General features: G+C 39.8%; 1 protein-coding gene across 1 annotated transcript in view; it reads right to left on the bottom strand.

The window, feature by feature from the left end:
* Window positions 1-946: 946 nt before the first annotated feature.
* The window catches only part of SIM1 (SIM bHLH transcription factor 1), a 74,880-nt gene continuing 53,050 nt past the window's right edge, over window positions 947-22,776 (bottom strand). Inside the window, exons 11-12 of the mRNA XM_040239122.1 lie at window positions 8,651-9,053; window positions 947-6,443 (exon numbers count right to left, since the gene is read on the bottom strand). Coding sequence (XP_040095056.1) covers window positions 5,713-6,443; window positions 8,651-9,053 — 1,134 coding nt within the window. The 3' untranslated portion in view covers window positions 947-5,712. The remainder of the gene's footprint in view (window positions 6,444-8,650; window positions 9,054-22,776) is intronic.

Genomic DNA, 22,776 nt, shown 5'->3' with positions numbered 1-22,776 from the left:
GCTGTTGTGTTAATGGCAATGATATTTTGTGGTACTTTGTCAAAAAGCTTTATGAAATAGAAGTACCATTTCCATTGAATTAAAAATATATCATGCAGGTTTGCTGAATTGTCTAATGGTTGGCCATTTCTGGAATGCATGTGTGCTTGCTCAGTTACTTCATTTGTGTCTGACTCTTTGTGACGCCACCAGGCTCCTCTGTCCATGGGATTCTGCAAGCAAGATTACTGGAGTGGATTGCCATGCCCTCCTCAGGGGGATCTTCCTGCCCTCCTCAGGGGGATCTTCCTGCCCCATGGATCGAATCTGTGTCTCCTGCACCTCAGGCACTGCAGGCAGATTCTTTACCCCTGAGCCACCAGGGAAGCACCATTTCTGGAATACATCAAGGTAAATCAGAAATCCCTGGAAAGGGAAAAATACCACATTGGGTTCTATGAAAAGGAAAAAAAGAATCACCTGGCCATCTTTTTTGTTTGTTTGACTTTAATTTCTAAATTTTAAAAATAACTTGAGTTCCAAAAGAAAAAGTATTCAAACTACATTTTTAATGTTTTTAAATTACAGCAAACTAAATAATCTCAATATTATAGGTTTTAGTTTCCCCCCTTGGACATTAAACATGTAACCTATACTTTGAAATTTTTCACTTTATTTTAGCAAAGTGGAGACCAAAACAGGCCCACTTAAGATGTTCTGATTAAAAAAATTGAGAAAACATTCTCCAGTATCTAATGAAAATCAGGCTCGTTACTTAATAGATACTGTGCATGTGTTTAAGTTTCTATTGCTAGGTCTCTTAAAGTGTATGTGGGTGTGTGGGGGTGTGTGTTACCAAGAGAATCTAGTGCTAAAACAATTTTATTTTTTTTACATTGCTAGTCTTCTTGTTGGTGGGCTGTTTTGTCCTACAGAAATTTTTGTTTCAATGAAATTCAGACTCAAATTACATATTGATAACTATATTTTAAACCAAAAAATTCCTCACATAATAAATACATTTTATGCACATTAACTTCGAATTTACTTCAGAAAGCTATTTACAATATAAATAATTATAAATGGGAACACTTTGCAAGATATCATTGACATAGCTAATATTTTCTACTTTACATTCCAAAGTAAAAGTTCAAATTACAGACTTATACTACGATGTCACTAAAAACTATACATTGCAAGATGGTATTTGAAATATTGGCAATCAGTATCTTCTTTCACAAATATAATCCTTTTTATAGCGTGTCAGTCAAAAAACAAACAAAATATTTTATCTCTTCTTTGAAGTGCCTACTCATATGTTTCACTTTTTGAAATATTTCCCTTTGGGGAAAAATAATGGGAAAAAAAGTTACAGTATTTCTAAAATTTTTTCCAAGCCAATTTTAGTTCTTTTGAAATGTAAACACACCAGGGTTGTTGGGTGCAAATTCAAATGTGATTAAATGTGTTCCAGATCAGAAAATTAGGACAAACTCTCCACTATATAGGCCTATGAAAGCAAAGTCCCATGCAGCAAAACTGCAATAAATAAAATGATAAAGTTTGGCATTAAATTATTAATTAGAATTTATCATGTGAACCATCAGTTTTTCAGGAGCACAGCAGAGTAGAATCTTGTTACTTGTTTTACACTTGTGTTTGTGTGTATACATATATACACATGTACACAGCCTTTCTGCATACTGTCCTAGAGAAGGAACTCTGAGCAAACCCCTATTTGGATATGAGCACAATCTCACTTTTCAAATTCAGCATTACCCGTAGAACTCTTGTGCACAAGAAATGAGCCCCACACAAAAATTCCTCTCCCCAAGAATATTTTCTATGCATGTGTCCATAGCTGTTCTGTCATTCATTTGACATTTAGCAGGAAAATTAATGTTTTATCTACAATGCATTTCCCAGTAAGAAGTAACAATCAATTTTGCTGTCAAATTCTTATTCACAAAAGCTGACACTGACATGAAAGTTGAATCACTTATTTGGAGAACCACAGGATTCACGTTGTTATTAAATTATTCCAAAAACAAGATGTATCTTCCTCTCCTGTAATTTGCGTGAATGAAGGAACCAAATCTGGGCACTAAAACTTTTTAAATCAAAAAGAGCATGGAAATGTAAGCTCTTCCACTGGTCTAGGTAAGTGATCCCCAAATAGCCAAATTCTCAATTTTCCAAATATCCAAATGCTACCAGCACTAATAGAATTGCACAGAATATTTTAGTAACATTCAGCTCTTGAAAGAAAGAGAGAGCTACAAAATATTATATCTGTATTCAGACGGTCTCCTTAGCTGTAGTGTCTTCTATCAAACTTATTTGGTCTAGGTTTGGGGGGAAAAAAATCCTCTCATTTTATTTTAAAATGTCAATGCATATTTTCCAAATGATCTTTTATTGAATTGATTCTCATCCCCCACTAAAAGAGACAAGAAAATGAAGGATATTATCCTCTTCTAGAAGAGCCCATTAAAGTCTAGTTTAAGTGGAATTCTCTGCCCAGAGGCAGCATGTGGCAGCAGGGTGTACCGAGAATTAAGAATAGTACCCAGTGGAAATATTCTAGCCCTATAAAATATAATCAAGAAAGAATAAATGAGTTTTCTGTATAAACACTGAAGGCAAATCTTTTATTGCATCCTGTCTTTCATATTGAGTGTCACATCAGCCCTGTGTCATATTATCCTATATCAGGCAATTACAGTTTAGAAAAAGCCAGCCCATTATATTCAGCATACTATGCCAAAAAAAAACCTGTGTAATACATCTAAATGTTGACCTGTAGTGATTGGGACATTAATATTATGCATCCAAAAATAATATGCCAAATCTGTATATTCTCAATAATAGTTTTCACTAAATTTTCCCAAGGAAGAGGGGGAAATATTCATTTATTTCTTTGGTCATACAAATCTTTCAGTTAGGTAGGCAGACAGGTAAAATGGGAAATAAAAATATTCCTACCATTATTAGTAAGCATGAGGTTTGTATCATCTAATGAATTGCCACATATGTACTAGTAATTGGATATAACACATTTTTATGAATCCCCAAAGTGATAGAAAAATCGTACTTCTCTATCTCAACCAATTTTCAGCATTTAGTTAAGTTACGAAAATCAAATTTTAAAACTAATTCCAATTTAAGTTTAGTTTTAAATGGGAACATACATATACACATATAGGTATTAAGTTATAAAGCTTCTACCATAGAATTTTTGACCTGTAAATTATATAAATGGGTTGTGTAAAACTGGATCAATCTAGCAAAAATTGAGTCAAGATGTAATTCAGTTAATTCTGTCTTCACTTAAAAATATTAGTTATAACCATTTTAAAGTGCATTACTCTGAGTACCCCCTATTTGTAGAGTTCATATTTTCTTTCATCAATTAACTTTCTTTCATATAAAAACCCCACTGAAATTTCTTTGACAGTGTTTTCTTTCATTTCAGTTCATTTTTCTTGATTCTTGAGATTCCATTCCTTTTATATTGATAACATCTGTCCTTAGAGCACTTTTGGTAGAACACGTACCCATCAGTAATGCCCACCTGTACAGATTTATTTTCCAAAATGCACCATATTCTTGAGCTATGTGTGCCTTAGAACCATTTGTCCATCTACAGAATTCAACCAAAATTTTAGCATTCCTAAAACCTTACTTCATGTTGCAAATTGATCAAAAATTCAGTTTAAGTGTTCCAGAGCTTGTATAGTTCAATTTTTAGTTTTTATTATTCTTTGAACATTTTTGAAAGTATACACTGACTGTCTCACTCACTTGCACCTTTTTCATTTATAGCACAAATGTTGCTGCCATACCCAAGAACTATTTAATTTTATGTAGCCTCCTTTCTCATGTACAAACAGTATTCATCTCTGATTACCATCATTCAGATTGTCATCTGCCTCTGGACTTTCAAATAACTGTGTTAAATGATGAAGATATAGTACCAATCCCTGAGTGCTCAACGTCATGTTCTGCCTTCAAAATGATAAGTAAGTTCTTCCAATATACCCCACCCCCTTCCATATCACATGAGTTTTAGGCAAGGGACTCTTAGGAAATATTTTCTACAAAATTTCTCTAATCACTTGTGTCACTTTGCTTTGATTACTAGAGAATGGTGCATTAAATAAATATTATTTATATTACTTCTCCCACAGTTTCTACTGTCTATACCTTGGCTGAACTAGAAAGTTGACTGTAGCTATAACATGTCTAAAAGAGCCCATGCACCTGCTTGAGTTTCAAAGCATCTAGAGCTCTCTGAGTGCAGAAAAGCCAGAAAGATGAGCCTTGATAACGCACATCAGATGGTTATTAACTGGTTGACAAGCTCAGTTCCAATGAACCACAGAACCTTGGAACTTTAGAGCTGCCATACAGATAAAGAAACTGGGGCTCAAGCATGGTGAGTGCTCCCAAAATAAGTTACAGGCAGGGTCAGAGCTGGAACTCAGAGATCTCGACATCTAGTCCACATCTTTCTACTGTATCGCATGAACCTAAGACCAAGTTTATTTTTCTGTTTACAAACAATATGGAAGATGAACACTTTGCCTGCTCCTTCAGTCAGAGAACTGCTCTTGCCCTTTTAGCCACTTGTCCATCAGCTTTTATCTTAGACTTTCTCCTGAGGCTTTCCACGTGTCACATTTGCACATCTGTGCATTGACATGTGTTCAAACACTTCAAACAGCTATACTGCTGTTATGTAGTACTTCACTGGTTTTCCTTAGTTTTTCTGTTGGCTTTTTTTTTTCACTTATCAGCCTTTTTTCCTGGTGAGTTAGTTTGAGTTTTCATTTGGTTAGTTTTTTGGTTAGTTTTTTTTATAAGCTCCCAATATGTTGATTACATCTGCTGACACTTGTTTGTTTTGAGATATCATTTGATTTTTCTCTGCTTCTGGTCTTGTCCATCTTTACTAACCTATTTCCAACTGGGCACACCAAGCTTTTGATGTGTGTCCCAACACTCAGTGTTTTTACTTAGAAAAACCCTTAACGCTATGTCAGTGTGATCCTGTTCTTTGTTGAACTCAAAAGTAAGGTGCAAAATCATACTTCCTGATTGCTTATAATGGATACCAGGTGAAAACTCATTCTTGTATTAGATTCAGAACCATTTCCTTAATTTATGCCTAAATCAAATGATTTAGATGGTTGAAACCACAAAGAAAAACTAGTTTATGAGATGTAACTCCCTCTTTCTTAGTTATTTTGGGAATAGAAATTTCTTTCCATTGCTCTATGTGCCAGGGTTAAGGAAAGTTACCCACTTGGGGTGCACTTATGAAATACAGTCAATATTTCTGTATGTAAAGTATATACAGCAGATTGCGGCTAGTGGTCTATGTGTATGAAGTTCACTGGATCATTATAATGCACTGTCATCCATCTGTCCTTTCATGTGGTATATATGCTCACTTAATCTACACAAGTATTTTTCAATTCAAAATTTAATCTAGTCTGTTTCCCATATAAATAGAGGGGCAAATCTGTGTATTCACTTTAGCTCCATTATCTATGTATAACCCTGAATACCAGTGCTCTGTCTTTGATTTCACAAGAACACATGTCAAATACCCAGTAAGTTAAATCATCCAGTCTAACAATCTGTGGCATTGTAAATGCTGGTAGTGGGGCATTAAATGATAAATATGTTTCAGAGATCCTTAAAGAACAAAATATTTTAGAAAAAACATCAGCTTCCATTGGTTATTATAACAGATGTTCCCTTATGTCCTTGTGCTGGATCCGGCTGCATCCTTAGATGGGAAGTTACATCAAAGTGTGAGCCATTACAGCCCAAGGAATAGTTCCTAATGGTTTCGCTGTCATATAAGTGCTCCAGGGCATATCCAGTTAATGTGTAAGCATGCTTGTCAAAATACTGCCGGTGAGAGCCAAAGCAGTTTGGAGAGATGGCAGGATGGTCTCCTGGTGTCTGATGGGGAGACATATCAGAATGTAGATAATCTTTAGCTAGGATCAAACTGGATTTGGAAATGCGATCTGAATTGGGACTACTTATCCGAGACAGTGCTGTGGGACTGTTGTCGTACTCATTTTCATGAGGGCTCAGCATCTTTCCCTCTCTCTGCTGGATGTGGTCACATGGTGAAGTGTTGGCAAGAGCCGAGCTGTGGCAGACTTCGCCTGTCGGTGGGGGCTGCTGGTAGTTTGCAAAACAGAGGGAGTGTTTTTTCCCAGCTCCATTAATGGAAGCCAGTTGGTCTGGGGGCGGTTTCCTTAGCTGCAATCTGTTCTCCTCTTCTTTAATCATTTGCTGGGTGGCTCTTATCAGAGTTTCGATTTTGCTAGGTTCATGCGGGCTACTCTGAAACTGCTCAGTGCGGTATCGGTCACCTGATTCGCTGGCAGACCCAGGGTCTGGAGAACTGACCACACTCTCTTCATCCCAATGACCTCGCCCTAGAAACCAGAAAAAGTAAAAAAGTAAGTGGTCTCAAAATTCACCCCCAAAATTGCAAGTGAATTTCTTTTCCCTAGGAGAAGGAAATGCAACCCACTCCAGTATCTCTGCCAGGAGAATTCCATGGACAGAAGAGCCTGGAGGGCTACATGGGTCGCAAAGAGTCAGACACAACTGAGCGACTTTCACTTTCACTTTTCTTTTCCCTATTAAAAGAAACCTTTTATCTTTCATTTTCAATATGTGCACCAATATTTGAAACAGACACAGGCGCACATGACAGAATGTCAACATATTGTCCTGGAATTCATAGTTCTTAGTGGCTTTTAAGTGCAGATGAAGTTTACAACAAGTTTAGAAGGTAAACTTGGTTCGTGCACTGTGAACGCCAACGAGTGAAACAGTAAAGTATGTTTATATTTGTCCATGGATGAATATCCCTGGGACCTGACTGTAAATAATAAAGAAAATGTACAACATTTGGTTTATGTTATTTTCTAGAGAAGTGTTCTGTTGATGCTTAGAAATGCTTTCAATTAAGATTGAGGATGAGGATAATATAGTCTGGACTATTTTCTCAATTTCCATTAAATCACCTAAAATGTTAAAATTGCTATATGTATATTAAGTAGAGTTACAAAAAACCTCTAATGTTAGTTTTCAAGCTATTTGAGGGTTAAAAATAGCTACACATATTCATACATGTGTATGTGTGAATGGAGATATATATGTATGTATATATCATCCTGATCAAAAATACAAATATGGTCTTCCTAGATCTAGTGTTAAAAAAAAAATCTCAGTTTCACATACATATAATCATATAGAAACTCTGGCATTTTAGATTGCTTCTAAAATAAAGTGAAGAATAAATAAACATTTTAAATGTTAATAATAACCTGTTCTGAACCAAGGAGAGAGATGAAAAGTGCATCCAAACCATTATTCCATAAACTACATTATTCTCCAAAGTGAAGTCAATATAAAAAGAGAGAAGAGAAGCAGAAAGGGACCTATGAAAGCTGAAACTGCTTAATGCAGCAGAGAAGCCCAGGATCACACTAGTCATTGCTTTCCTTTTCCCTTTTCTTATTTTATATCTAATATTTCCCTCACGACCATGTGGGTTAAGCTAGGATTCTCACTTCACTTCCATTCTTTGGCAAGCAATTACCCTTTGCCCTGGGTTTCCATTCCCAAACCACCAAACTGGAGAAATTAAAAATAAAAGCAGAAAAATAAACAGCAAAAATGGAAACAAAGCAAACTCATTCATAGAAAACAGTCAGTGCCCAGGTGGTATTTGCAGGAGACTTTTATGGGGAGAACCGCAATGTCCAGCATATTTCTCATTTGAGAGACACAGCAGGAAGAGAAATACCATGGCCATTGGATCAATCTTAGTGTCACTGCCTTTTAATGAAATGGGGAGGGGTATCAAGACCCGCCTGGACCCAAGCTTGGAATGGACAGGATGAGGTCTCCTTGAGCAGATTACATTGAAATGGACATAGAAGAGCATTAATAACACTAAAGGTTTTAACTGAAGCACCCATTTCTATGTGTTCACAAAGCCATAAAATAATCCCAAGGTGAAAATCCCCATGGGTTCCACATTTCACTCCATCCTCAACTCACAGAGGATACTATGGGTTGCTGTAATGGCACAAAGGGAGCAGTTACTAGCATTTAATGCCTAGAGGACCAGGGAGGTTAAGACACCTGTGACAGTGAGTGATAGGCCATAAAACAAAGGCAGGCCTCCCCAACACCCCCAGTACCACCAACAGTGTCCTCATTGAGAAACCCTGTTAAAGGAGTCCCAAGCTACTCCCTGTCCACATCTGAGGCCTGAGAATACAGAAGAAAGTAACACAGAAGAAATTTAAATGCATGCATACTGCACATTAGTAGGAATAGACTTAATTCACTTTTACTTAATTCCTTTACTTTTTTTTTAATGTTAAAATGGGAATCATGTTTACTCGCCTGTCCAAAATAAACGGATTAAGCAAACATCAGCAAAATCAATACTCTTCAAAAGAACGGATTTGGTTCTTAAGATCCCATTGGTTGGAGTTTCTGATTTGTAAATTCCAAGGAGAAAACTCACTGGGTGGGGTTCACTCCAGGGTCCAACCTAGACTAAGATAACCCTGCCCAGAGGTGCCAGGCTGCGCGTCAGGAGTCTGGAGCTCGCCCTTACCGTGGATCCTGTGCACCGAGGCGATGTGAGGCATGCTGCTCTCATAGGCTTCTCTGCTCTCCGGGGAGGCCTTGGTCAGGGGCAAGGCTGCGCGAGAGCCCCACCAGGGCTCCCTCCCCGCCTGCGGCGCTCCCAGGAAGTACCTGCCTGCCTCACACCGGCCGCCCTCGCAGGCCTGGGTGTGGAAATGCCTCTCCTCCACCAGCCTGGAGTGGTCGAGCGCGAAGCCGTAGCAGAGGGAACCGCGGTCCGAGAACTGCCTGTAGGCGCACGACGCGTCGTGCTGGGAGCCCGGTCGGTCCGCGGGGTCCAGGAGCTGCGGGGAGGCCGCGTCGGTCAGGGGACTGCCGCCCCACTGGCTTTCGTGATCTGATTCCGATCTTTCCGTGGGAAATCCGGAGTACTGAAACCGAGAGGACGAGAAAAGAACATTTCAAAAAAAAAAAAAGGCCCCAAGGTCTGAAAGCATCCTTAAGGTCATATTGGGCTCTAGCGCCAGGCAGGGCTCCCCTGACTTGGATCACCCAAGCCAGTCATGATACCGCCAAGAAAATCCTTTAGGCCGCTGGAAGAAGGAGATAAAACTAATGAAAAACATGGACTGAACTAAATGCCAGGCACTGCTGGACGCACTTCCGGTGAATTAGTCGACAAAATTCTTACAAGCGCTTTAGTGAAAATATTTGTTGTTGTTTAGTTGCTAAGTTGGGTACAACTCTTTTGGGACCCCTGGACTGTAGCCCACCAGGTTCCTCTGTCCATGGGATTCTCCAGGCAAGAACACCAGAGTGGTTTGCCACTTCCTTCTCCAGGGCATCTCCCTGACCCAGAGATGGAACCCCCATTTCCTGCATTGCCAGATGGATTCTTTACAGCTGAGTCACCAGGGAATCCCAAGTGGAGATATTAGTAACCCATTAAATGGGTAGGTAAGCTAAAGCCCTAGGAGGGGAAATGACTTGCCCAAGATGACAGGGTTAGCAGCGGGCAGAGCCAGAATTCAAACCCAAGTTCTCCATTGCTACACAAGTGGTAGTGTCAAAAAGAGAGTCCAAGAGAGCACCATATTTAAAAAAAATATTTATTTATTTATGTAATTGGCTGTGGCCCCGTGTTTGTTGTGGCAGACAGAGTTTTAGCCACTGGGACCACCAGAGGAAGTCCTGAGAGCACCATATTTTACTCCTGTTGGCTTTTCACATTTTTTCTTACATAAAAAACAAAACAAAAGCAAGGTTTAAGGCTTCACACTGGACTGGTAACTCTCTGAGAGTCATGCTGGATACAGGGCAAGGTAGTTAATAAATACTTAACCTAATTCAGTCTCAATGTGACTTTGGGAAAGTCTTGTCCCATATAAGTTAGCCTGTTCACTAGGATGTGTTTCTTGCTTTCTAAAGTGAAGCTTCAAATATGCACAGGCTCGTCAGGATAACATAGCTGCAGGCAAGGCTGCACCTCTGCGAAATCACACTGCTCACCTGTTGCCAGAGTATTTGGTCAGGTGCTTTAAAGAAAACATAAAAGGCCAGAGGACCTCCCCAGGAGGTGAGTTTCCTCAAGGGCCATTAAAATCAGTAATATAATCATTTCTACCAGGTCTTGGTCACCTAATGCTAAACACAATTCTTGGTACCATAGAGAGATTACCTGCTATAATAATAGATGTTATTTATTGGGAACTTACTGTGTGCCCAGCAATATGCTAACCCTAACCACTCACTATATATTATATAAATGAATCCTTACAACCACTTGGACAGTAACATAGCTCCATTTTATAGATGAGGACACTGCATCACTGAGTTTTAATAAGATGCCACAGCCATCCCACAGTCTATCTGGTTTCAAAGCCTGCTTTTATTCTTCCATGGTAAGGAAGAGAGGAGAAAGAAAGGATTCAATGTTAGAGAGATTACCAGAAAAGTGGCTGAAACTGTTTTATAGGTTCAGGAATCAAAATGCAAGTCCAGTTTGCATTTTCTTTCTCATTCCCAAGAAGGAGGGATGGGTATGTGAGGTGGGAAGGAGGTTGAGCAGGGGGGTAAGGATGGGGGGAGGCACAGGGACAGGAGAAATTCCCAGGCTCTATTGTTCTTCATGTTACACGCTAGTTGAGCAAATGTGATGCCTGATGAGGGCTTATCAGAACAAGTCAAACTCTCCCTTTTCTCCTAGGCCCACCCTGAACAGAAGAAAGAATCCTAACCCTCCCCAACTCTATGCAAACAGGCAGCTCCACCAGGGAGATGAGGTACAGAGGTTCCTCCGGGGCAACTCCATAGCACACTGATAAATATCAGGACAGAGTTCCAGGTGATTCCAGGGTCAAGATTTTTCCATGGCTATTTCTAATGTTAATTTAATTATTTTCTGAATGTTCATATGGACTATCGCCATATTCCATCAAGACAAAAAAAAAAACAGAAAATTGAACTTCTTTCCTGCAAGCCTGTAGGGTGGACATATCACGGCACCCCGAGCTCCGTTTCTCCTACTCATGCCCCCACCTGCCATCTGCCTTTTCTTCCCCTGAACACCAGCCTCTCATTTCACCAAGCAGGTGCTGCCACCCTCTCTCCTGACTGAGTGGGGACCAGCGTGCTGTCCATTTGCCCTCTGGTAGCACCATCCACATGCTTGCTAGGAAAAATTCAAGATCATCAGTACTATTCCACACTAGGAATTTCCCAGACTGCTTGTTTTTATAAAAGTATAAACCAGGCCTATTTCTGAAGTGCTCCAGTCAAGACTTTTGAGCCCTGCTGAGAGGACGAAAAGCCTTCCCTGAGTGTGTATGGGAAAGTGCTGTTGGTGAAGCAGAGAACATTCTGTCCTTCGCTGACAAAGAAAATTCAACATGAGGCAACCCTGGCGTACGTGAGGTACACATTTCAAGAGCACCTGAAGAAGAATTTGACAGAGAAGCCTCTTGTTGATAATCAGGAAACCACAGCAGTGCAGGCACTGACCTTCAAGCAGGCGGGAGTTGGGTGGTTCAGTTAGACTGAGCCCTCCCACTGCTTTAGAGGTATGGAGGAAAAGCCAAGCCATAAACTTTTGTTTTATAAGAGAAGGCCTATAAACTTGAACCTGAGTACACCATCAAAACTGGGAGCCATGGACTTCCCTGGTATTCAGTGGTTAAGACTCCACATTGCCACTACAGGGAGCACCAGTTTGATTCCTGATGGGAAATTAAGAACCTTCATGGGACAAAAAAAAAAGGCCCCCAAAACAAAAAACCGTGAGCCATGTCCGCCCTTTAAAACAGACCATACTTCGTTAACACTACAACCCTGTAATTTGATCTGAAGTAGTTCAGTTGTTCATGACATGTTTGAGGAAAGAAAGAGGGCAGAAAGGGAGGCAGGCAGCCAGGCAACATATGCCGCCTGTGAATGAGTGCCACAGATGAAGACTCCTGGTCTCCCTGGCACCTACATCTGCTACTTAACCACATGTACAGTCACAGGCAACTGATTTAATTTCTTATGTCCTAACAGGAAAAGCTGAACCAGGGTTGGGGCCATTTAATGGAAGAGTCCCTAGGAACAGGGAGCCAGGAGACTTGATTCCACATCCATTCTTGATAGTAACTCTCAGGGTGTGAATGTGTGCTGAGTCGCTTCAGTTGTATCCGACTCTTTGCAACCCTATGGACCGTAGCCCACCAGGATAACCTAGGGAAAATTTATCTTTCTTAGCCTCAGCTATAGAATGACATATCAGGTTAGGTTAGTCCTTGAACTTTTCTTCCAGCTCTAATATTCTTTATGATAAAACAATTTTTGGTATCCTTTCTAGTGTTGAAACACATGATCCCTATGCCTGTTCCTGTTCCTGTTGCACTTATTTAAAGTAGATAATTAGAACTATAATACGAGTCCAAGAATTTTTATTTTCATGGTTATAAGAAGAAGGCTATTATGTCAGTCATAATTTTGCTCTAATGTTAATTTCCCCCCAAGTATCTCATAACACAAATTTTATAGGTATTATGAGGACTTTTGGTCAATAAATCATTCCATTCTAGAGGCTTCTGAGTAGGAAAGATAATAGCATCCATTTGAATCTGCCTCTCTTCATACATCCTCCCCCAAGAAACCATAAGGTTACCAAGGAGCACAAATTAAACCTCACATGACCTATGCTATCAGCATTATTAGGAGGCAAGGAATATGCCAAATTTCAAATTACTTATAAGTAAGAAAAAGAAAGTCCAACAGCAGTTGCTGTGAGCCTGTGGGTACAGAGAGTAAGGCACAGAGCAGTTTAAGAGACTATGTAAAAAAAAGAGAGAGAGAGTGGGGAGAGAGAGAAAGAAATGAGGACATAGGCAAAATGAAGAAAATTATTCTTAGAAAGAAAGAGCTCAATCAGCGCCAAAATATGAACACAAGTTAATATTTAGTAGCTCATAGCACTGACCACAGGTAAGGAACTCAAAATCAAGCAAAATCAAGAACTCCCAAACTCAACAATAAAACACTAAAATGTGTGAAAGACATGAAGAGACATTTCACTCAGTAGATAAAGAGGGGACAAAACATGATGGAAAATTCAAACAACTAAGAAATATTATCACATACCTATTAGACTGGCTAAAATAAAACTGGGAGGGATTGGGGGCAGGAGGAAAAGGGGATGACAGAGGATGAGATGGCTAGATAGCATCACCAATTCAATGGACATGGGTTTGGGTGAACTCCAGGAGTTGGTAATGGACAGGGAGGCCTGGCGTGCTGCAATTCATGGGGTCGCAAAGAGTTGGACACGACTGAGCGACTGAACTGAACTGAACTGAAAATAAAAAAATAGTGACAATACCAAATGACAATACAAAGATGAAGGAAAACTGGCTCACTCGTGCAATGCTGATAGGAATGAAAAATGATACAGCCCCTCTGGAAAGGAGCTTAGAAGTTTCTAAAAAGCCTAAATGTGCAACTGCTATCTGCAAAACTGGACACTTTTTCCAGATAAATGAAAATTATATTTATTTAAAAACCGATACATGAATGTTTATAGCAGCATTTTTTCCCACTTCCAGGTCCTCTGTAACTGTTCTTTTTCTTTTTAAAATTATTTTTAATTGTGGTAAAATACATATAACATAGGAGAAGGCAATGGAACCCCACTCCAGTACTCTTGCCTGGAAAATCCTATGGACAGAGGAGTCTGGTAGGCTGCAGTCCATGGGGTGGCTAAGGGTCGGACACGGCTGAGCGACTTCACTTTCACTTTTCACTCACATGCATTGGAGAAGGAAATGGCAACCACTCCAGTGTTCTTGCCTGGAGAATCCCAGGGACGGGGGAGCCTGGTGGGCTACCGTCTCTGGGGTCGCATGGAGTCAGACACGACTGAAGTGACTTAGCAGTACACATAACATAAGAGATACCCCATGTCCAAGGGAAGAGAAGCCCTAGCAAGACAGTAGGTGCAGGGGCAGTGGCTGTGCAGTTCTCGAGCAACTGTGAGGAGATACCCCACGTCCAAGAACAAAGGAGAAGCCCCAGCAAGACGGTAGGAGGGGCGAAATCGCGTTTAGAATCAAACCCTATTCCTGCCAGAAACGCTCAGAGGGCTCAGACAAACCTTGTGAGCACCAGGACGCAGAGACTCCACAGAGACTAAGACAGAACTGTGTCTGAGTGTCTCCTGTGGAGGTGCAGGTCAGCAGTGGACTGCCACCGGGACAGGGGCTCTGGGTGCAGCAGACCTGGGTACAGCATAAGCCCTCTTGGAGGAGGTCACCATTAACCTCACCACAGAGCCTCCAGAACTTACACAGGACTGGGAAACAAACTCTTGGCGAGCACAAACAGAGCCCTGTATGCACCAGGACCCAGGAGAAAGGAGCAGTGACCCCACAAGAGACTGACACAGACGTGCCCGTAAGTGTCCAGGAGTCTTTGGCAGATGTGTGGGTTGGCGGTGGCCTGCTGCAGGGCTGGGGCCACAGAGTGTAGCAGTGCATGCATGGGACCTTTTGAAGGAGGTCCCCATTGTCTTCATTACACCTCCAACATAGCTAGGCCCCAGGTAGATAACAGGGAGGGAACACAGCCCCACACATCAACAGAAAATTAGATTAAAGATTTACTGAACATGGCCCTGCCCATGAGAACAAGACTCAGTTTCTCCCTCAGTCAGTCTCTCCCATCAGGAAGCTTCCATTTATCCTTCTCCTTTGGAGGGCAGACAGAATGAAAACCACAATCACTGGAAACTAACCAAACTGATCACATGGACCACAGCCTTGTCTAACTCAGTGAAACTATGAGCCATGCCCTGTAGGGCCACCCAAGACAGACGGGTCATGGTGGAGAGTTCTGACAAAATGTGGTCCACTGGAGAAGGGAATGGCAAACCACTTCAGTATTCTTGCCTTGAGAACCCCAGGAACAACATGAAAATGCAAAAAGATAACATACTGAAAGATGAACTCCCCAGGTTGGTAGGTGCCCATGATGTTACTGGAGATGGGTGGAGAAATAACTCCAGAAAGAATGAACAGATGGAGCCAAAGCAAAAACAACACCCAGTTGCAGGTGTGACTGGTGATGGAAGTAAAGTCCGATGCTGTAAAGAGCAATATTGCATCGGAACCTGGACTGTTCGGTCCATGAATCAAGGCAAACAGGAAGTGGTCAAGTAGGAGATGGCAAGGGTGAACATCCACATTTTAGGAATCAGTGAACTAAAATGGACTGGAATGGGTGAATGTAACTCAGATGACCATTATATCTACTACTGTGGGCAAGAATCACTTAGAAGAAATGCAGTAGCCATCGTAGTCAACAAAAGAGTCTGAAATGCAGTACTTGGATGCAATCTCAAAAACAACAGAATGATCTCTGTTTGTTTCCAGAGCAAACCACCCAATATCACAGTAATCCAAGTCTATGCCCTGACCACTAATGCTGAAGAAGCTGAAGTTTAATGATTCTATGAAGACCTACAAGACCTTCTAGAACAAAGATGTCCTTTGCATTATAGGAGACTGGAACGCAAAAGCAGGGAGTTAAGAAATACCTGAGTAACAGGCAAATTTGGCCTTGGAGTACAGAATGAAGCAGGGCAAAGATGAATAGAGTTTGCCAAGAGAATGCACTGGTCATAGCAAACACTCTCTTCCAACAACACAAGAGAAGACTCTAGACATGGACATTACTAGATGGTCAACATTGAAATCAGATCGATTATATTCTTTGCAGCCAATGATGGAGAAGCTCTACACAGCCAGCAAAAACAAGACCAGGAGCTGACTGTGGCTCAGATCATGAACTCCTTAATGCCAAATTCAGACTTAAATTGAAGAAAGTAGGGAAAACCACTAGACCATTCAGGTATGGCCTAAATCAAATCCATTACAATTATACAGTGGAAGTGACAATTAGATTCAAGGGATTAGATCTGATAGACAGAGTGCCTGATGAACTATGGACAGAGGTTCACGACATTGTACAGGAGGCAGGTATCAAGACCATCCCCAAGGAAAAGAAATGCAAAAAGGCAAAATGGTTGTCAGAGGAGGGCTTACAAATAGCTGTGAGAAGAAGAGAAGTGAAAAGCAAAGGAGAAAGTGAAAGATATACCCATCTGAATGCAGAGTTCCAAAGAATAGCAAAGAGATAAGAAAGCCTTCCTCATTGATCAATGCAAAGAAATAGAGGAAAACAATAGAATGGGAAAGCCTAGAGATCTCTTCAAGAAAACTAGAGACACCAAGGGAACATTTTATGCACAGATGGGCTCAATAAAAGACAGAAATTGTATAGACCTAACAGAAGCAGAAGATATTAAGAAGAGGTGGCAAGAATACACAGAAGAACTATACAAAAAAGATCTTCATGATCCAGATAATCACAATGGTGTGATCACCAACCTAGAGCCAGACATCCTGTAATGAGAAGTCAGTAGGCCTTAGGAAGCCCACTTGAACTACGAACAAAGCTAGTGGAGGTGATGGAATTCCAGTTGAGCTATTTCAAATCCTGAAAGATGATGCTGTGAAAGTGCTGCACTCAATATGCCAGCAAATTTGGAAAACTCAGCAGTGTCCATAGGACTAGAAAATGTCAGTTTCATTCCAATCCCAAAGAAAGGCAATACCAAAGAATATTGCAACTACTGCACAATTGCACTCATCTCACACGCTAGTAAAGTAATGCTTAAAAGTCTCCAAGCCAGACTTCAACAGTACATGAACCATGAACATCCAGATGTTCAAGTTTAGAAAAAGCAGAGGAACCAGAGATCAAATTGCCAACATCCACTGAATCATCGAAAAAGCAAGAGAGTTCCAGAAAAATATCTACTTCTGCTTTATTGACTATGCCAAAACCTTTGACTGGCTGGACCACAATAAACACTGGAAAATTTTTAAAAAGATGGAAATACCAGACTACCTGACATGCCTCTTGAGAAATCTGTATGCAGGTCAGGAAGTGACAGAACTGGACATGGAACAAGAAACTGGTTCCAAATAGGGGAAAAAGTATGTCAAGGCTGTATATTGTCACCCTGCTTATTTAACTTCTATGCAGAATACATCATGAGAAACTCTGGGCTGGATAAAGCACAAGCTGGAGTCAAGATTGCTGGGAGAAATATCAATAACCTCAGATATGCAGATGACACCACCCTTATGGCAGAAAGTGAAGAACTAAAGAGCCTCTTGATGAAAGTGAAAGAGGAGAGTGAAAAAGTTGGCTTAAAGCTCAACATTCAGAAAATGAAGATCATGGCATCCAGTCCCATCACTTCATGGCAAATAGATGGGGAAACAGTGGAAACAGTGATGGACTTTATTTTTTTGGCTCCAAAATCACTGCAGATGGTGACTGCAGCCATGAAATTAAAAGACGCATGCTCCTTGGAAGGAAAGTTATGACCAACCTAGATAGCATATTAAAAAGCAGAGACATTACTTTGCCAACAATGCTCCATGTAGTCAAAGCTATGGTTTTTCCAGTAGCTGTGTATGGATGTTAGAGTTGGACTATAAAGAAAGTTGAACACTGAAGAATTGATGCTTTTGAACTGTGGTGTTAGAGAAGACTCTTGAGAGTCCCTTGGACAGCAAGGAGATTCAACCAATCCATCCTAAAGGAGATCAGTCCTGGGTGTTCATTGGAAGGACTGATACTGAAGTTGAACCTCCAATACTTTGGCCACCTGATGAGAAGAACTGACCCATTGGAAAAGACCCTGATGCTGGGAAGGATTGAAGGTAGGAGAGGAAGGGGACGACAGAGGATGAAATGGTTAGATGGCATCACTGACTCAATGGACATGAGTTTGAGTGAACTCTGGGAGTTGATGATGGACAGGGAGGCCTGGGGTGCTGTAGTCCATGGGGTCACAAAGAGTCGGACATGACTGAGCGACTGAACTGAACACATAACATAAAACTTTCGATGCTACCCAATTTTGTGTACAATTCAGTTGCATTAAGTATATTCACATTCCTATGCAATCATCACTGCCCATCTCAAAACCTTTACCTTGGAAAACTCTCTTGTCATTAAACAGTAACTCTTCATTCTCTCCAGTACCTGGAAACTACTAAGCTACTTTCTGTCTTTCTGGTGTCTTCCTGCCAGAGGAACAACAAATGAGCCCCTTGCATGCATGCATGCTCAATCATTTCTTACTCTTAGCAACCCCATGGACTGTAGCCTGCCAGGTTCCTCTGTCCACGGAATTTTCCAGGGAAGAAAATTGGAGTGGGTTGCCATCTCCCCAAAACTCCCAAACCCCTAGCTTGGTGTTGGGGTTTCCCAGAACCTAACCACTTCAGAAATCTTTTTGAAACTCCTATCTAATCATGTTATTCTCTTGCTTAAAAAACATTCTTTTTTTCTTGTCTTTCTACCTATGCATCAAATAACTTGGTGATAACAGCTACATAAAGCCAAAGCCATAGAGATACAAGGAGTAATACCATAATAATAAGAGACTAAAATGCCACTTTCAGTATAAGGCAAATCCCTTCAAAATAAGGAAAGCTACAGAAGATGTAAAAAAAAAAAAACAAACAATAAATGCTATGGTTATATATCAGACTTTACACACTGATAATAAGGAATAAGCCTCAGCATCCATGACGAACCATCAAAATTCATAAAATATTAGGTTATAAAAAAAAACTTAGGAAATTTGACCAAGTAGAAATATTACAGACAACAATCTCTGACTTCAATGAATAACAAATAAAAATTAAGAACAATTAAAAAAGAATCCTTCCACCTAAAAAAACAAAACTAACTCTTGGAGAAAATAGGAAAATAAAGTATAAACTACAGAATTTCTAGGAAAAGGATAATTAAAATACTACATATCCAGATTATGGGGATATATAGCTTTAGATACCTAATTCAATAAAAGTGAAAGAATAAACATAAATTCAATTCTCTATTCAAAAGTTAGAAAAATAACAGAAGAAAAGAAAGCACAAGGAAAAATAGTCAAAAGACATAAACTGACTATTCATAAAAGTATTAAAACAGCCTAAACATATGAAAACATGTTTAACTTCTGAGTAAGATAAATGCAAATTAAAACAATGAAATACCATTTCTTTTTCTTTTTTTAATATCATTTGGCTGTGCCAGGTCTTAATTGCGGCATACAGAATCTTCGGGATCTTGCAGCATGTGGAATCTTTAATTATGGCATATGAAGTCTTAGTTGCAGCATGTGGGATCTTAGTTCCCTGACCAGGGTCATAACTGGGGCCCCTGTCATTGGGAGCTCGGACTCTTAGTCACTGGACCACCAGGGAAGTCCCTGAGATACCATTTCTTAACCATTAGATTATCACACATTCAAAAGCTTGACAATACATCGCTTGGCATAGTGTGGGCAAACAGGTACTCTGTCCCACCCACTGCTGATGGAAATGCAGACTGATAACAGCCTCTATGGAAGGGAATTTGGCAGCAGTTAACAAAAACTGCAATTCCCCACTGGTAGGAAGCCACTACACCAAGCAATATATTGATACACTGAGTAGTAAGGTGTAGGTATAGAGGTATTATATATGGAACCTACTCTAAGCTGGTTCAGAAAAAATAAAAAATGAGGGCAGGTGGGAAAAGAGAAAGAGAATATGACAAAGCAAATATGGCAAAATGTTAAGCTGTAGTGAACCTAGGTTTAGTAGGCAGAAATACTTTACAGTCCTTGAAACTTTTCTTTATGTACGAAATCATTTCAAAGTTAAGATTTGTGTTTCATTTCTGTTTGTTTTTTGGCCCTACCACGTGGCTTGCAGGATCTTAGTTCCTTGACCAGGGATCAAACCAGAGCGCCTGAAGTGAAAGAACCAAGTCCTAACCACTAGACTATCAGGGAATTTCTTCGACATAGGTATTTTAAAATAAGAAAATCCTATATAGCAAAATATTTCATTTTTATAGAATGATTAGAGACAAGGCCATTTGTTTTAAACTTTTTTTCTGAAGAAATAGAAACATGCTCTGATAAAGCTATAATTTAATTAAATATCTGTTTTTATTACTGATGATTAATATTTTGTGCATAAAAATATTATTTTAAGTTATGAATTAGAGATTCCAGTAGAAACAGCATTCAGATCTAAATTCAAATATGGGTGGACCCTGATCTACTATCATCCAACATGACTTGTCCTGAAGATCACCTCCTGTGGGCTTTGATTTTTCCATCTGCAGAACAGGAAAAGACTGCCTGCATTATACCACTGCAGAGAAGATCAAGTAAATAACATGCATCAAAATACTCTTAAAATGCAAATGTTACAGATATATATGTAGTAAAGCAGAGGTCCCCAACCGCTGGGGGCACAGATCAGTAGTGGTCTGTGACCGGTTAGGAACCAGGCTGCACAACAGGAGGTGAGCGGCAGGCACAATAAAGGTAATACACTTAAATCATTCTGAAACCATCCCCCACTCCACCCCGGGTCTGTGGAAAAACCGTCTTTCATGAAACTGGTCCCTGGTGCCAAAAAGGTTGGGGACCTAAAGGTCCTTAATCAATGATTTTCTTTTCAGTAGAGAGGAATAGTTATACCACAATCTTGTAAAAATGATTTTTTCCCCTAGATTATATCATCTAGAGGTCATATTTTCAGTTCCACTCTATAGGCATGTCAGAGATAAAACACATAGGTTAAAGGATAAGGAAATCAACATCTCTTTTGGAGAAAACATGTCTTGTACACTACTGGTGAGAATGTAAATAGGTACAGCCACTATGGAAAATCATATGGAGGTTCCTCAAAAAATGAAAAATAGAACTACCATATGATCCAGCAATTCCACTCCTGGGTATACATCTGGAAACAATAAACCTCTAATTCGAAGAGATACACCTCAGTGTTCATGGCAGTGTTATTTACAACAGCCAGGATGTGGAAACAACCCAAGTGCCCATCAACAGATGACTGGTTTAAGAAGATGTGGTGTATATTTACAATGCAATATTAACCATAAAAAATAATGAAATATTGTCCTTTGCAGCAACATGGGTGGACCTAGAAAATACCATACCAAGTGAAGTATGCCAGACAGAAAAAGACAAATATTATATGCTATCACCTATACGTGGAACCTAAAAAATAATTCAAATGAATCTATACACAAAACAAAAACAGATTCACTGACATAGAAAACAAACTTGCGGTTACCAAAGGGCAAAGGGAGGGAGGGAGGGATAAATTAGGAGTATGAAATTAACAGATACAAACTACTATACATAAAATAGATAAGAAATAAGGATTTACTGTAAGGCACAGGGAACTATGTTCAATATCTTATAATAAACTATAATGGAAATAATCTGAAATATATATTTGTATATATAACAATCACAGTTGCTATATATCTGAAACCAACACAATATTGTGAATCAACTATACTTCAGTATAAAAAATTTAAAAAAGAAATCAACATCCCAGCTGCAAAAAGAAATCAGGTGACTGGCCAATCACCTAAACATTATGGGCTTTTCTTCCAAATGCTCTGATTTTCAAGGTTCAAATGCCCTTTGGTACCAACGATTCTTATCACTTAACTTTGACAGAAAGCCCACAGATCTGTTTCAAGGGTGGAGAGAGAGGACACTTATGATTGATTAGTTGGCACCTGTGAATGGTTCTCCCAGCAATTGTTGATATGTAGACCATTTTTAGGTTAAAAAAAGTAATAATAAAATCACATTTCAGAACCTATAGAATATCTGCTCTTCTTCTTTTGAAAAGGTAATGACACTCTCCTCTGTTTAAAGATAAGAAATGAAATGATTCGTTTCCCTATTTTAATTAGATTTTATCAACAATGAAAGTTTCAGTTCAGTTCAGTCGCTCAGTCATGTCCGACTCTTTGCGACCCCATGAATCACAGCACGCCAGGCCTCCCTGTCCATCACCAACTCCCGGTGGTTAATTTTGCAGAAACCTCTATTTTTCTTTCTTAGAAAATTTATTATTATGAATACTCTGCACCTTAATTTATCCCTATTTCTTATTTAAAATTTAATTTTCAAAACAGGCTTTCATGTTGGTAAATCTAAAAAATGAGTCAGATGAAGGATGCCCTGGTTCTAATAAATTTGAAACCACATGTCACCCACCAAAGGTGGGCTAACACCGACCAGCAAAGAGCTTGGATGCCTGCCAGCAATGGATGTCAGATCCCAGTCACAGCCCCCAGCTCTCCTCTGAGACTCAGGGCTCGTGAAAGAATCATTCCTTCTAAAAGAGACTGACACTTCATCCAGTTAAAAATCTGAGCCATCAGCTGGGGTTTTACATGCATTCAATGGAAACTATTTACAACAATTCACTCTATGATTCATTCTGATATTTACTGAACATCTAATATTGGCAAGGCAGTATGCCAAGCGATTTGAGAAATACAGCTCTATGTTCAAGGTGTTCATATTAAAAGCAGTATAAATAATGCACAAGACATAACTTGAATACAAGTTCAACAATGGCAAGGGCTGAACAAACAGAAAAGCGATGTAGTTAAGGAGTTCAAAGAAGGGAGCTATTACTCTATTAACACTGTAGCTACTTGGGAAGGGAAAATGAACTTATGACTAAGAGGCAGTTTGCCATATGATTTGCA

Source organism: Oryx dammah, unplaced genomic scaffold (assembly GCF_014754425.2).
Source record: "Oryx dammah isolate SB20612 unplaced genomic scaffold, SCBI_Odam_1.1 HiC_scaffold_4, whole genome shotgun sequence".
In the NCBI taxonomy this organism is placed as follows: domain Eukaryota; kingdom Metazoa; phylum Chordata; class Mammalia; order Artiodactyla; family Bovidae; genus Oryx; species Oryx dammah.
The sequence above is the reverse complement of the archived record's forward strand: the minus strand, read 5'-3'. Positions and strand labels throughout refer to the sequence as shown.